At 53.6% G+C, this 15122-nt stretch overlaps 1 protein-coding gene across 4 annotated transcripts in view; it reads right to left on the bottom strand.

Annotated features, from left to right (window-relative positions):
* The window catches only part of Shank3 (SH3 and multiple ankyrin repeat domains 3), a 72857-nt gene that overhangs the window by 10923 nt on the left and 46812 nt on the right, over positions 1-15122 (bottom strand). The window contains exons 21-23 of one of the 4 annotated variants that reach the window (XM_050128603.1): positions 12790-15049; positions 7611-7727; positions 4895-5035 (exon numbers count right to left, since the gene is read on the bottom strand). In XM_050128603.1, coding sequence (XP_049984560.1) covers positions 7625-7727; positions 12790-15049 — 2363 coding nt within the window. In that variant the 3' untranslated portion in view covers positions 4895-5035; positions 7611-7624. Of the gene's footprint in view, positions 1-2608; positions 7728-12789; positions 15050-15122 lie in introns of those variants that run through there. The other 3 variants (XM_050128586.1, XM_050128596.1, XM_050128577.1) reach the window with 3 other exon arrangements.

A 15122-nucleotide genomic window follows, 5' to 3' on the forward strand; every position in this document is an offset into this window, starting at 1 on the left:
AGTATGCAACCCTACCATAGAAAGGGAAACTTGTAACTCTACTTTGGGGTTATGAAGTCGGCTTATATTTTGTCACTAGCCCTGGCCAGTCATGGAATCTTAATCCCTGGTGTCTGAGCAAAGGCCATAAAACTGAGGATAGGAATCCTTGCAAAGAGTTCATTGTTGTCCCTGGTACTGCACTTAGGTTACTTTGCACTATTTACCTTGGTTCAACAAATCATACAGTTGGCCACATGTCCTAGTAAATAAGATTGTATTCTTTTGGTAATAGCTCATCTTAAAATACAATTAACAAGGCACCTGTGGGAAACAGGTATTTTGACTCTGTGACTGTTTTCACACATAGCTAGGGGGTGTAATCAATACACCCCAAATGCATAGGGGTAACTGTGCCCAATAAATGATCAAATAAATAGTGCTGAACTGAGGAAGACAAATCCCAAGCTTGTAACAGTTGGGAATAAGCTATAGGAGAAATCTACAGCAAGAAACAGCCAGTTCATTCATAAGGCAGTAACTCCAATACTCCTTGCATCTTGGGGTAATCCTCCAAGAGAAGCCTTGATTCTGATGGGCTGACCTCATGAAAAGATGGCTGTATAATTACTGCATAATCCTGTGGCTCGTAGCAGATAAGCAGCCCCCAAAGGCTTGGGAAATGGCCAAGAAATGGGGAGCAGCGAGATGGATCAGCATGGAAAGGTACCTACCACCAAGGTTGATGATCTGAGTTCAGTCCCAGGACCAGCATGATGGTAGGAGGCACCCGACTCCCACACGTGCAACAAGCACACAGGCTCACACACATACACACAAAATAAATTAAAATGCAATTATATGTTTTAAAAACAAAAAAAAATGGTGCTGGGCAGTGGTGATGGGTGCCTTTAATTCCAGCACTCGGGAGACCAAGGCAAGCAGATCTCTGAGCTCGAGGCCAGCCTGGTCTACAGAGTGAGTTCCAGGACAGACAAGGCTACACAGAGAAACTCTGTCTCAAAAACCAAGTGTGTGTGTGTGTGTGTGTGTGTGTGTGTGTGTGTGTGTGTGTGTCTATGTGTCTAACACAGACACGCACACGAGAAGTACGTAAGGACTGAGTCTGGAGATCATTCTACATCGTGTCTACATTCTAGATCATTACAAGTCACTGCAGAATGAGCCTACTCCAATTCTGGAACAGACTAGACGCCTGGCACCTGCCCTGGGTTACAAAGACAAGTGAGGTGCTCTGCCCACCCAGGTTTGAGTTTGTCATAAAGCTTCTAGGAAGCACAGGCGTTTGAAGGGAGTGCGATTTTAGGACGCCAGACCTTCATCTACTCCTTGAAGCCACCTGGGACACTTTCTTTCTCCCACCATCAAGGATACCTTCTACTCCCCAGTTTCCTAACCAGCTCCTTCCTAGCCTCACCCTTGACTCAGAACAACTTCAGATAACTTCAGAACCTGTCATTGGTGTTCATGATGCTGAAGCCACTAACCCACTTGCGGTCCCAAGCTCCTTCCTTCAGGCATGTTCCATCTCTTGATTTCTTAGCTCTCTCTCCAATTTCGTGCTGAGTCAGAATCCGTCTGCCTGTTCACTTAACTATGCTTGCAGCTAGGCACCTGTCCCAATGCCCTGAAGTGTGGGTTCCCCGCTATGTGACTGGCTAGTGACAGATGGCAGCTCACACTGTCTGTAAATGGGCTCTCGGAGGTCAAGTCTGTGTCCGGCACGTGGCTCAGAGTAACAGGAAAAGGCAAACATCACGCCCTCGAGAAGCTAGCTCTGGCCTCTGAGGGAGCAGAGGTGGCCGAGGCGAGAGGCACCAATTTCCTCTAACACGAGACATCGCTGGGAACCCGGAGGCTCCACCTGGGACTCTGGAAACAGCAGAACCAGGAGTTCCCAGGGAGAAGGGATGTAGAGCAGGGCCACCAAGTGTGGTAAAGGGTGGGCAACCCAGCAGCCGAGGATCAGCACAACGGGGAGGGACGTGGGGCTTGAAATTTAAAGCAGATTTTATAAACAAATGGACACTGGAGGCAGGTTTCAAATCTCAGGTTAGAGAGTGGGGCTGGCACTGTTCAGTGGTAAAGTACTGACCTGGGTTCCATCCCCAACACCAGAAGAAAAACAAGTGGCCGGGATCTCAGAGGCCCATCAGTCTAGAGGTTGTCACCCAGAGCTGGAGAGATGGCTCAGCCATTAACAGCACTTGCTGCTCTTGCAGAGGATTGGGGTTTGGTTCTCAGCACCCACACTGGAGAGCTCACACCTGCCTAAATGCCAAATAGCTTTCAAGGGCACCCTCACACGTGGCATACACTTACACAGACATGGACAGACATAAAAATGCATATTTTTTTAAAGTGCTACCTAGTGAGGTGTGTTCAACAGTATGTAGAAAACCTCAGCCAGGGTCTAGCAATCTAGAATAGGTTGGTCCAACAGGAAAGCCTACAAAGGATTGCTCCAGACATCGCTGGGTCGAGAGTACACTGGGTCGAGGCTGTGGGCCTTTGTGACTTGTCTGAAGAGCAGACGCTCCTCCCTAACCCTAAGCAAGCAACCGAGACAGGGTTTCATTTCTTATAAATTTATTACATAATATTATAATAATTATTATTAATAATAATAATATAAGAAACATAGATCTCTGTGGGGTGTATCACAACGTCAGGGTCAGGAGGCCTCAGGACTGGAGCAGGGGTGAAAGCCCCCGGATGGAACTCCATACAAAAGGAGGGGTGAAGCGGAACTGACCCTGTAAAGTTAAAAACCCAAATTGAACAGAACCAAAAACCCACAGGTAAAGGTGAGACTGTGTATGTGGCAGTCCGTTCCAGTGACCGCTGCTGTGTGTGACCTGGTCTGTTGGTGAGGGGGTTATAGTGGGTGTGACTCTGTCTAGGGAATGGGGCCGGTGGGCCAGCACAGACCGGCGTGCCAAGCCCCTGGGCCATGAAAACATCTGTTTTCTGTCTTTTTTATTTTTATTAAAAAAAGCTAGAAATAGAAACAGAAACTTGTGAGTGACGTGGATGGAGCTTAGTCCAGACTCCAAACCCTATGTTTAAAAACGCCCCAGGGCCCCCACCCCACAGGTCATTGCTGAGTGTGGGGAGTCACAGTAAGGGGGCCAGGGCACCCTCAGGAGTCTTTGCCTCTCTCCAAGGGCTGTTGTGGCCTGATTTTTTTTTAGTGGTCCCCACAATCCCTTTAGAAGCCCAAAGGGGATACTGCCTGCAGGGGGCCCTTGAGGCCTCCCGAAGTTAAAAGGATTCACCAAGAAATCCTGCTTAAGCTGGGTGAGGCTCAAGAGCAGGCTGAGAAAACAGCACGACTCGCAAGAGCAGCCTTTCTTTGGAGAAGACAGGGCACTTTCACAGGCACACACCCATGCAGGCACCCTGCGCAAGCTTCCGCAACCTCCCACCCATCCAGAACAGCCCCTGGGGACCACTCCACAATCAGGCACATACAGGGCACCCATGCGCTCAGCCACACCCACTTTTCACAAGCACACAGGCGTGCACACACATATGTGGCACACACACAGGGCAGGAATGGGGAGTCTTTGGGGTGCGAGACAGGGAGGCTTCTCTGCTGTAGTTGCCCAAGAAGTGGGAAGGTTAGACCCCTCCATTGGGAGAGACCCTGTGAAGATGATGGCTGGGGTTGGGTTACCGGGGCCCAGCCCCAGGGCAATAATCTCCCAGGCCACCTGGCCCTGCTAGTGCCCAGCAGGCAATGCCTGCCACCCGTCCCCCTGAGCAGCACCTAAAGGGTGGGTGGGGCATACTATAGCTCAGCAAGGGAAAGGGGGCTGAGCCGGGGTCCCCAGGGTGGGCTGCCAGGACCCTGGCTAACCCCAGGCCAGCTGGAGTGTCCCCTGCCCTGTATGGGGTGGCAGTGAGGGGCCAGAGATGGAAGACTGGGCAGCTGTGGCGGGACCAGCGAGAGGACTAGAGGAGAAGAGGGTGGGAACTGTTACGGACAGAGATATTTGTTCATTTTCTCGTTCCAAATATAGAGTGGATTAAAATATGTAAAACAGGGGGCTCCGTGGCCCCCATCAAGAACCCCAATGTCTCCCCCCTCCCCCCGAGTCACCAAGGCGTGTCCTGACCTCGCATGCTGGACTAGGTTCCCCCTCTGGGAGAATGGCCACCAGGAGCTGTGAAGGAGGTGGTCAGGCCAGAGCACCCTGCCCTAACCCCCTTCCACCCAGCCCCCCTGGTCCGCGCCCTTACTGTGTGCTGGGTGGGGTTCAGCGGCAGGGGAGGGCACTAAGCAATGTACAGGGCAAGTCTCCAAGCAACAGCAAACAGGACGATTCATGCAACATTCCTGGCCCGGGCGCCGTGGTAGGGGGCGAGCCGAGCCTGCGGCCTGGAGTAGGGGTAGGGGCCCTGCCGGCAGGGCGCAGCAGGAACGGGAGAGGAAGTGGGGCGTCAGCTGCCATCCAGCTGCCTGAGCGCACGCTCGATGTTCATGCGGTGGCCAACGCGTGTGACGCCCAGCTCCACGAAGTCGTCCTTGGTGAGCGCAGGCAGGTGTGCGCCTTCGATCTCATGGTCCTCGAAGCGGTCTCGGTGCTCGCCCAAGTGGATGCTCTCCAACCAGTCGCCCACATCGAACTTGCTCCAGAGCTGCAGGGGCTTCTGCTGGAATGGCCTACGGGGGCCAGCACTGGGGCCAGAGCCGGGAGAAGGCGAGGGCAGCGGAGATGGCGAGGGGGAGCGGCTGCGCGCACTCACACTTCGCACCACGAAGCGCACTTCCTTGGGTTCGTGCGGGATGGAGAGGCTGGACGACTTGAGGATGGTGGGAGGCGTGAGGCCAAAGGGCCGCCCCGCGCCTCCCACACCCGCCCCCAGCCCCTCCACCCGCTCCAGCGATGCGGGCTTCACTGGGCTCGGGGCTCGTCTCGCCACGGAGTACCGGCCGCTGGGCCGCACCGAGTAGGAGGCCCCTCCGCCAGGACCCCCGGGGCTGCGTTGCGCTGAGATGGTGCTCAGCTCACCGAGGCTGCTGAAGAGCCTGCGGAGGGAGAGTGGGTGAGGGCCCGGTGAGGGGCGGAAAGTGAAGTCGGGGTGGACAGAGGGGAGCAGAGCCAGGAGGACTAGGGCTGGAGGAATATCCTGTGGTCACTCTTTTTTTAAAAACGAAAACCAAAAACATCTTGGCCTGTGCCTTGCCTTACTCTGGGGGATTCTCAGACTGACTGGAATCTTAAGGAGTAAGACTAGTCCCCCACAGAGCTCTCCATGGAGGCCCCAATAGCATTCCACCGAAGAAGAGTTTCTCATTGACAAGAGCCGCTTGCCCCTCCCTGCCAGCCTCTAACACAGTCGTCTGCGGGCATGGGTTCCGTGCACAGATGCTCTGGACTGTAAGACTAGAACAGTATCTTGACCGCTCCCCACATACAACTCGGTTCCCAAGCTCGAACAGACCCAGAAAACCCGGGCCAGTCTCAGGGACAGCCGAGTCATGGTAAAGGCTGGCAGTGGCAGAAGACCAAACAGGTCCACGAACACTGGAGACAAACACCAGGCAGGGCTCACACCCACAAGAGGTTGAGGCAATAGCACACGGTAACTGGAAGACAGTCTCCCTGCACAGAAGAGCACACCACAGCAGCAATGGTGACTAGATGTGCTGCAGACATGCAGCAGTAATGGTAGAAATGCAGGCGCACACAGGCAGACACACAAGGCAAATGGTACCTCCGTTCCCAGCCTCACCTGGCAGGATCCTGGACTTCCAGCCCCGCCCCAGCCTGCCTGGCTGGAGGCCAACCTGAGGCGGCTGCCCTAAAGGAAGCCTGCTCCCACGGCCCCGCATTCCCATCTCGACCCCTTACTACGGCCAAGGACAGTCTCGGTCGCCGTCAGTAGCACCAAAGCCCCACGTAGCCATGCAGAGCAGCCAGGGGCAGCCAGGCACAGCGTGTGAACTGCGAGAGGCATGGGATGGGCATGCTCACTTACACAGCCGGCACTCGGGACCACCGCGCAGCTAGACAGAGCAGCCACATGCAGATGGGCAGGAAAGAGCAATGAGAGAGAGTGTTAGCAGGCCAGGCCCACAAAGCCTTCGGTCACAACCACACAATGGACAGCCAGGTTCAGGGACCCCTGTGGGACACTCTATGGAGGCTGGAACTCAGAAGGTACTGGGGAAGAGAAAGTCCCTAGGAGAGCTAGGCTAGAAGGTGTCCGATTTACCTGCCTCCTCTCTCTGGCTCTCTCTCCGCTGTGCAGTGCAGACCCTTAAGCGCGGCTTAGCGGTGTCTTGCAGTCTGCTAAGTCTCTCCACTGTCTGACCAACCTCTCTCCAGCTGCCACCTCACCCCCCACCCCCACAATGCCTTCTCTTTTAAGCTGGCCTAAGTTCCTGCCCACTCTGCACAGTATCCACAGTGCCTATTCCACACCAGCCGGAGTCCCCTCAATACCTCTCTCTCCTTGTTATAGTTCAGCTATGTAATATTCCCTTAAAAGGTTTGCGTTCTGAAGGTGCAGTGATGTATCCAATCACTGAGCGGTAACTGGATCATGAGGGCTTTGTCCTAACCAATGAATTAATATGAATTATTAATAATTAATAATGGGGGGCTGGCTATGGCGTCACACACCTTTAATCCCAGCACTCAACAGGCAAAGGCAGGCAGATCTCTGTCACTCTGAGGCAAGCCTGATCTACATAGCAAGCCCGGGCCAGCCAAGGCTACATGTTAAGACTCTGCTCCCCCGCAAAAAAAAAAAAAAATCAATAATGATCACAACAATACATTGATGAATTCATAATTTGATGGTCTTATTCCTTCCCCTTCCGGGTCCTTCTCTCTTCCTGGCTGCCCTGAAATGACTCACTACCCCAAACCCCTCCCCAATTATAATGCTCTCCCTAGCAATGGGGCCAAGAAATCATGGACTGAAATCTCTGAAACTATAAACCAAAATACATCTTCCCTATTCAAGTTGTTCCTGTAAGGCAAAATCCGTCACAGAGAAGAGAAAGCTAACACATTCCGTTAAAGCAACTTTCTACTTATCTCTTGCACGGATTACTCCTTCCCTGGAGACCTTATTTTAATGGCTCTCTCCTCAGCCTGTCCATATTGCTTCCTCCCAACTGCTCAGACCCCCTGGTAGAGCTTCTTGAAGAAGCCAGATAGTGGCCCCAACACAAATATTCCAAGAACATCCAAGGTATACACACAGGAACAGGCAAAGCCCCCAGAAGAAACTTTCACTCCTATGGAACCTGGCCTCATGGAGCCATCTTGGCTTTGGGGGCAAAGTGGAGTGGCAAACAGAGGTGAGGTGCACTAGAAGCAGAGTTGTGAGGTCAGAGTGTAGTCACATACAGAGTAAAACAAAGCCAGGAATGTCACCTTGCCTGTTTCTCCCCCTGAACTCATACTGACCCTCACCCGGGCATCTGTGTCACGGAACAGACATCTACACAAGACCTACTCCAAGGGTTAGGTTTCAGCAGCTACACTGGAGGCTACAAAACAGTCATAAGGCAGTGCAGTGGGAGCTTTAAGCAGAGCTCAGAAGAGAGTCTGGGTCCAAAAGGTCTAAGCTGGGCCAAGCAGCTATACCTGTCTGGATAGCGTCAAGGCTTTCCTTCCTGGCAGGGGTGACTGGAGGCCTGGGCTGAGGGCAAACTGGCTTCAGAGGCACCCAGGGTCCGGAAACATGAGTCTGTAGCCAGTGGACTGGGAGTAGAGAGAGGGCTGGTCATAAACCTCAACAACCTCCACCAGTGTTGGAGATGTTGGGAGGCCTAGAAGAGAAGCCCAAGGAAGGGTGTGTATGCAAGAAGTAGCCAAACTACTAGTGTCTGTTCCCTGCCCACCTCTTGAGGAAGAGCTCTACCTACATTGTCCCCAGGGCAGAAACCCCAGTTTGTACAAATCTGATTTCAACATGTTTACACACACCTCTGCACACCTACCTCTGGCGATTACCACTAACAGGGGACTGACTGACCACTGAATCGTCAGACTGTGTCCACCACAAGGTCACCTCACAGCATCTGCTGCCCTCTAGGGTGCCCTTGGCTGACGCCGCCTCTAAGACCTTGCCCCCCAGGCAGTCCCAGTCAGTGAGATCTGACCTCTGCCCCTGGCCACCACCAAGGCTGTAGGCAGGGTCCCCTGGCTGACCGGCCGGCTCATCTGCTTCCTTGGAGGAACCCTTTCTTCAGCGGCTTCCTTCCCGCATGAATTTTCTAGCCCACACTCTTTCATAAGCTGTACTTTCTGAGGCCGAGGCATCTACCCCCATTCTCTGCTATGACTAATAAGCCCAGGAATGCCATATGTGAGAACCCATGGGTTTCTTCTGAGCTCAAGGTTTCTACTGGGATCTCTTAACCCCTCTTAACATACAGGATATCCAACCCTGCCTCGGTGAACAGCACCCACATGAGAGGCCTGGGGCTCCTCTACCTTTTTATCCTTGGCAAATATCACCAATTCCTCACATTAATCCAGGTCCTTTCTCATCACAGGAGCCCAGGCCCCTCATAGTTTCAGGTCCTTATACCATCCACCCTCCCTTCCTTTCACCTTTTCCTTCCCCCTCCCTTTCTCTCCGCTGGGGATAAAAGACAGGCCTCATGCATGCCAGGTAAGCCTTCCACAGCTCAGCGACACCCCAGCCCTTCAATTCCTTCTTTGCAGTTTCCTTGACTCCTGGATCCGGGCACATACTCAGGAATAGAATACACCCTGACAAAAAGATGTCACCCTACAAACACACCACAACATCTTCCTCCAGAGACCGCCTTACCTTTGTCAGCCCACTGATACCAACAGGCAAGGAAAGATTCCTATTTGGGCCTGGCCAGTACCTCAGGCCTACTTGCCTTTGCACTCAGGTGGGTCAGGTCTAGGCCTGTGGCTTTTGGCAATTTGGAGGCCCCATCTCATTACAGGACAATTCTTAGTAGGAACACAGATCAAGCATAAGTCCTCTCTGCCGCCTGGCCTGTGTAACACTGACATGCCCAGGGTCCCTCTGTCTTCTCTTATGATCTCTTTCTCTACCCTGAGTCTGGACTTGTGAGAATGCATGTGCATTTGATCTGCAGAGACACATATGCATCCCTTCCCCAGGATCCACCTGGTCTCAAGAACCTTCATGTATGACTGTGCACACAGGCTCTGTCCACACCCTTAACACGCAAGCGGGACCTGTATCAGACAGACAGGGCAGGGCTTTGCAGAGCCACCTGACTGGAAAATGGGTCTCCCGTGAGATCTCCTCAGTGACCTCAACAGGTCGAATGAACAGGGCACACTTTGACCACCCACACGCAAGCATGTGGGGCAGGGGGGGGAAGCATTCAGAAACACTGCGGCAAACATTTCCAAAGCTATTTCACCGTGGTTTCTTTAAACACAAGTGAGGATCTGCCAGGTATAAAACTGAGTCAGCTGGCATGACTGCACACACCTGTGATCCCAGCACTTGGGAGGCAACAAGGGGAAGGATCTTAGGCTTAAGGCCAATTTGGGCTCCAAAGTGAGTTCAATACCACCCTAAAATTATATAGAAAGGCTCTATCTCAAGTGGGTGAGATGGCTCGGTAGGTGATGGCTCTTGCAGCCAAGCCTGATGACCTGAGTTCAATCCCTGGTACCCACAAAATGCAAAAACAATATTGACTTCCCATAAGTTATTCTGTGACTTCCACATGTACACCATAAAATGTGTACACATGCACAGGTGCACACACACACACACATATAATAAATAAAGGTAGGAAAGAAAGAGAGAAAGAGAGAGAGAGAGAGAGAGAGGAGGGAAGGAAGGAAGGAAGGAAGGAAGGAAAGAAAGAAAAGAAAAGAGAAAAAAAGAAAGGTTCTATATATCAATAAAACAAAGCAGGGGAGCGTAGCCTAACAGCTGACCATTTGCCTAGTATGCACAAGGCCCTGCGTTCAATCCTCAGCACCAATCCCTTCCCAGAAAGCCAAGGCAAAACAGCACTGCTGTAGGTTTCAAACCACATGGAAGATTCAAGCCCAAACACGAGACCCAGAAGAAAGTGGAATCTGGAGACAGGCGCAGGTCTCAAGACAGGCAGGTGGGGCTCCACAACCAGCTGCGGGGCCCAAGGTTGGGTTTGAAACGATGAGCAAATAACACACGGCCTAAGTAAGGCCTTTTCAGACATGAGAATCTGACCAGCGGGGGCTAGAACTTCAACCAGAAGTGAAAGTACAGGTGGGAACACGGACCTCACAGCAGCACCAAGAACAACATTACCCTCCAGCCTCAACCCCAACGATGGGCCCAGTGTAAATGGGCTGATCTACAAGTTACTGTGCTTTCTTCAAAAAGTTCAGATTGTTGAGCTCCTGTGGCTAGACTTTATCACTGCCTGGACTAAGACATCTGTAGAGAAGGTAGACAAAAAAGGGTCATTCCCAACTTGGTGGAATCCATCAAGAGACAGATGAGCCTGGTAGGTAAAACCAGGGGACCACACACGAACCAAAGATGTGGCACAAGGATGTGACCTCTGCCAGGACAGATCCTGAGAAGGACACAGTCACACCCAGACACCAGAAAGTCACACACTTTATTAGACACTTCTCTAAGAGAAAGGCTCATTGGTGATTTTGATCCCAAAGTCAGACATGAATACTGGATTCCAGCCCCCACTGGCTACCAGGCCAGTGCTGAGCTACAGCCCCCAACAGACATCAAAGCCAGAGTGTCCACAAAGACAGACAAAAGACCAGGTCTGAAATAAGCTGGATGTACACAAAGTCACAAGTGCCCCATGCCTGTAGCCAGAAAAGAAAGCCCTGTGGCAGACAGCAGGACACACTCCAGGTGACCGTTGTTACACCCAGGTATGACAATGTGATTGCCAGCACTGAAGAAACAGAGGTAGGAGGATCAAAGCCAGCTCAGACAGCATAGCAAGACCCTGTTTCCAAAACCAAAACCAAAAATAAAGAGCCCAAAAGGTAGAAGAAAAGTGAGTGGGAACAGAACGAAATACAGAGGCAAATGGAGGAACACAGGGTACAAGGCAGTTTAGTGATGCTAAGCTGAGTGAGCGCTCAGTATAATTTATTACTTATATAGCTAAGAAATGCCATGAGTAACAGCGATACAGCAAAAGTCTACCACTGCAATGTAAAATTACGGAGTACAAACGCAGTGTGTTACGAAAGGTGCTACTAGGAACCTAAGAGATCTTTGCTTGTGCGCCCATGATATAGCACTTGCATTAAGCTTCCTTTTATTGATTTAATATATGTTTATTGAGGCCCTGCAATGAGCTAAGCAATAAGCTATGCACAACTTTCACCAAGAAAAGCAGCAGGAAGGAACAGAAGGGCTAGTGGATGGGTGGAAAGACAATGAAGAAAAAGGTCCGGTGAAGGTTGTATCAGGACACCTCTATCTTTGAGGACCCAGTTTTGTAGGCAAACCTGAGAGCCCAGCCACTCATCCTGACTAGTCCATATCTACTGCACCTACTCTAAGGGTGCCTTCATCACTGAACTACTGAGAAGGGCTTTCAATTTTGGCTGAGAAAAGAGGCCACAAAGGGAGAAGGCCTGAAAACAAGCCACTTGAACGTCAGCGATGTCCCTGAACCTCTTAAGAGAGGCAGTGTGAACTTCTCAAGCTCCCATTCATCTTCTGGATCCTAACCTGGAAGAATGTAAAATGAGCAGGCCCTTCGAGTAAGACCTGCGGTTCTTAGGCTGTGCCCTGCTCACCACTTTGTGAATTCTGTCTTCCACAGCTGACAGTGAAGGGCACCTAAGAAACAAGGAGTGTGGAATCAAGAGGTGGCCTTCCACCCAAACCCAACACAGGGGGACCTTGGGGCAAAGGCAGAAGCAGCTTGAGAAACACAGACAAGAAGCTAGCCAGAACTGGTCAGCTGTCACAAGAACCTATGCAGTCCACATGGGAGCCCCAAGGAAGGCTCCCGAAAAAGGACCTGAAGGATCAACACAAGGTGCTGGCAGCTTCTGCCTACAAAATGTTAGCAACAACCTTAGCAACATCCAGACCCCAGATCAGCAACTCCTCCTGTCCTCATCATCACCGGGGGGAGGGGCAGACAGGACAAGGAAGGAAAAGAGATGAAGAGGAGATGGTGTGATTTCCAACTCTTCCTGATGAAGCCTTATATATCACATCCAGGACTCTGTGTGTAAGGGTCCCACAAGGTGCCACAAGACAAATATTTCTAGGGCAGAACATAAGCAATTTGTATCAAGTCCCTAAAGAAAAAGAAGCAAGGCAGAAAGAAAGCTGCTCTAGGAGAGGTGACACCTGTCATATGGAGCAGCCATACTATCAGAAAGAGAAAACGAAATGGAGCCATGGGACAGAAGACACAGGGCCAAAGAGCTGCTGGGAAGGAAGAGCAGCCCCAGAGCACAACAGAGCACAACAGGAAAAGACCCTGAACGGCAGAGGCGCCCTGAGTTAGAAACCAGAGTAAAGAGTTGCGAACCTGCAGCAGGACCTCCAAAGAGTCCTGGAAGATAGGATTCGTGGGTACCCAGGCCCACTGCCTGCACCAAAAGGGATGCAGAGAGCATCTGTACTAAAGAGCCTTCTACCTCAGACAGCAAAGTAAGACCAGACGAAGATAAAGAGGTGAATGGGGGACACCCGTGCCATGGACAAATGAGAGATGGGACAGAATGCGGAAGAACAGAAGGAAGCCTGAAGATGAACAGAAGGAACAAAGACAGGGGGACGGGCCCCTCCCCACATCACCCTGCTCACCGAGCTGTTGCAATGGGCGACGACTTCTTAGCAGGGTCCAGCAGGCTGCCCAGGCCACCAACGGGTTCCTCCCCCAAGGAGCGTGTGTCTTTGTTCAGCTGCTGCAGACGGGAGCTGAGCTCACTGATCACAGTTGGTTTGTCATCTTCAGGCCCAGGGAGCCCCCGACTCTCCACGGGGTCCCCCCACAGCTTGGACCTTCTCTGGAAGAGGTAGCGAGGGCGGGCAGGCCCAGCAGCAGAAGCCAACCCAGTAGAGGCAGCATGGTGCTGCTGGGCCATGAGCTCACTGTCCGAGGATTGCTTCAGCAACGGGTCCCTGAAGGTCACCGGCCCCTTCCCCAGCGGGGACTTGAGCTTGGGCTTGGGAGGCACTGGTGGCTTCTCGAGTAGAAAAGTGTGTCCATCGGCAAAGGAGGTGTGGGTGTCAGTGAGTTCCCCACTCTCCGAGCTCAGGGTGGACATGCTGGACACTGTGGAAATGGTGCTTGTGGTCTCCAGATGGGGGTCACTGGAGCTTCGAGTGTCAGCCTCCTCTACTCCAGAGTCAGCTGCAGACTCAGGGGCAGGGGGCAGCTCGCTGCTGGGCTTCCCTGAGGCCGGGCTGGGTACCGTGGTGGGCAAGGGGCCCGGTCCAGGGGGTGGGGTGGCCAGCAGGATCCCATTGGCAAACTCTTCAGGAGGTGGCACTAGCCCAATGCGGGCCAGCTCCTCCCTAGTTTCTTCATCGCTGGAGGACAGCTGAGCAGGTGGCAGGTTCACAGCAAATACCAGCTCTGGCTCTTCCTCTGAGCTACCTTGGCCTGGCCCGGGATCTGATGGGATGCTGCCAGGGGGCTGGGCCCGGGGGCTTGGCATAGGCTCTGCCACAGTCGCAGCCTGCATGGGGGCTGGGGCCAGCTCCGGAGTACCCGGGCGCTCCTCTTCAGCCCCCAGCCTGTTGGGCTCCTGTCCATTGCTGGTGGCATGCACAACAATAAGACCAGCTGGCCGCTGCAAGGACGTGTCCAAGACGCTAAGGATCATGGATTTCTTGTCCTCTGGTGACTTCCGCTCTTCTCGAGGGGATTTCTCTGCCTCTCTGCGAGCAGGCACCGGAATCCAGGCTGGGCTCCGAGGGGAGAAGGCTGGTGAAGCCAACGACCCTCTCTCGGAGTCTCGGGTCTGCACATCCACAAAGAGGGGTCCAGGGCGGTCAGCATCAGGGCTGTGCACAGGTGTGGGGGACCGGGAAGGCGTTTGCGAGGCCAGAGCCCGCTCTCGGGCAGCCAGAGCAAGGGCTAGGGGTGAGCTAGGATCCAAGGGTTTGCCAGTGAGAGGGTGGATGAAAGTGGAGCCTGAGGGCCCAAGGCTAGGGCCACTGACCAATGGCTTCAGAGCTGAGACAGGGGAGGGGAGGAGCAAATCACGGCCAGTGGGGGCGCCTGTCCCTAGGACGCGCTCATCAATGGAGCGGGAGGGCTGTAGGGATGGCAGCTCTGCGCTGGGAGGGCTACCCTCGATGGCACCCACAGATAGGAACACAGTGGAACGGCGTCGCTCCTCCAGGCGCCGCTCCTTGCCGGGGCCAGGGCCAGGGCCGCCAAAAGCGAGCCCCAGACCTTCTCCGGAGCCGTAGTCAAGGCCACCCGGCCGGGGCCCACGGTGCGTTGGGGAGGGATCTCGTGCAAAGCTTCCACCCACTGGACCGGGGCTACCCACGGCCAGGGCCGCGCGCTCCTGAGCGTCCTCCACCTGAAGTTGCTTCACCAGTGGGCTCTTGCGGCGCTGTGGTTTCGACGGAGCAAAGAGACTGGCACTGAAAGCGCCCAGGTTGGCATAAGGGCTGTCAGGGCCGGACGGTCGAGGCCGGCGCTTGGGGCGCTCAGGCGGTGTAGCTGCAGGCACCGGCCGGGGGACATCGCCCACTTCTGGCGCAGAGTCCTGCAAGATGATCATGGAGCGCGCACGCTTCTGACGCTCAGGGTAGGGCAGCGGGCCCAGAGGAGCTCCAGAATCATACAGACCAGCGGCCCCCGCTCCAAGGCGAGCCTCCAGGCCTGGCTTGAAGCTGGAGCGCACAGTGTCAAAGGCTCGGCCTGGCGGTGGCGGCGGTGAGAATGTGGGAGGTGGCCCGGAGTCGAAGTAGTAGGGCGCGGGTGGGGGTGGTGGAGCGGTCTGCGGAGGGGGTGGAATGCCACGACCTTCACGCACTGTGTCCTGCATGGATGTGCTGCGTGGGAAGCGCCCTTCCAGTAGGGATGCCAGCTTCTCATCCTCCCCTGGGGACGGAGGGGCCAGGTAAGTCTGGCAAGGATGCTGGCCACTGAAAGACCTCTCTGGACCCAGTGCCAC

This window comes from Alexandromys fortis, unplaced genomic scaffold, assembly GCF_014885135.2.
Source record: "Alexandromys fortis isolate MF-2015 unplaced genomic scaffold, M_Fortis_MF-2015_v1.1 scaffold_28, whole genome shotgun sequence".
NCBI lineage: Eukaryota > Metazoa > Chordata > Mammalia > Rodentia > Cricetidae > Alexandromys > Alexandromys fortis.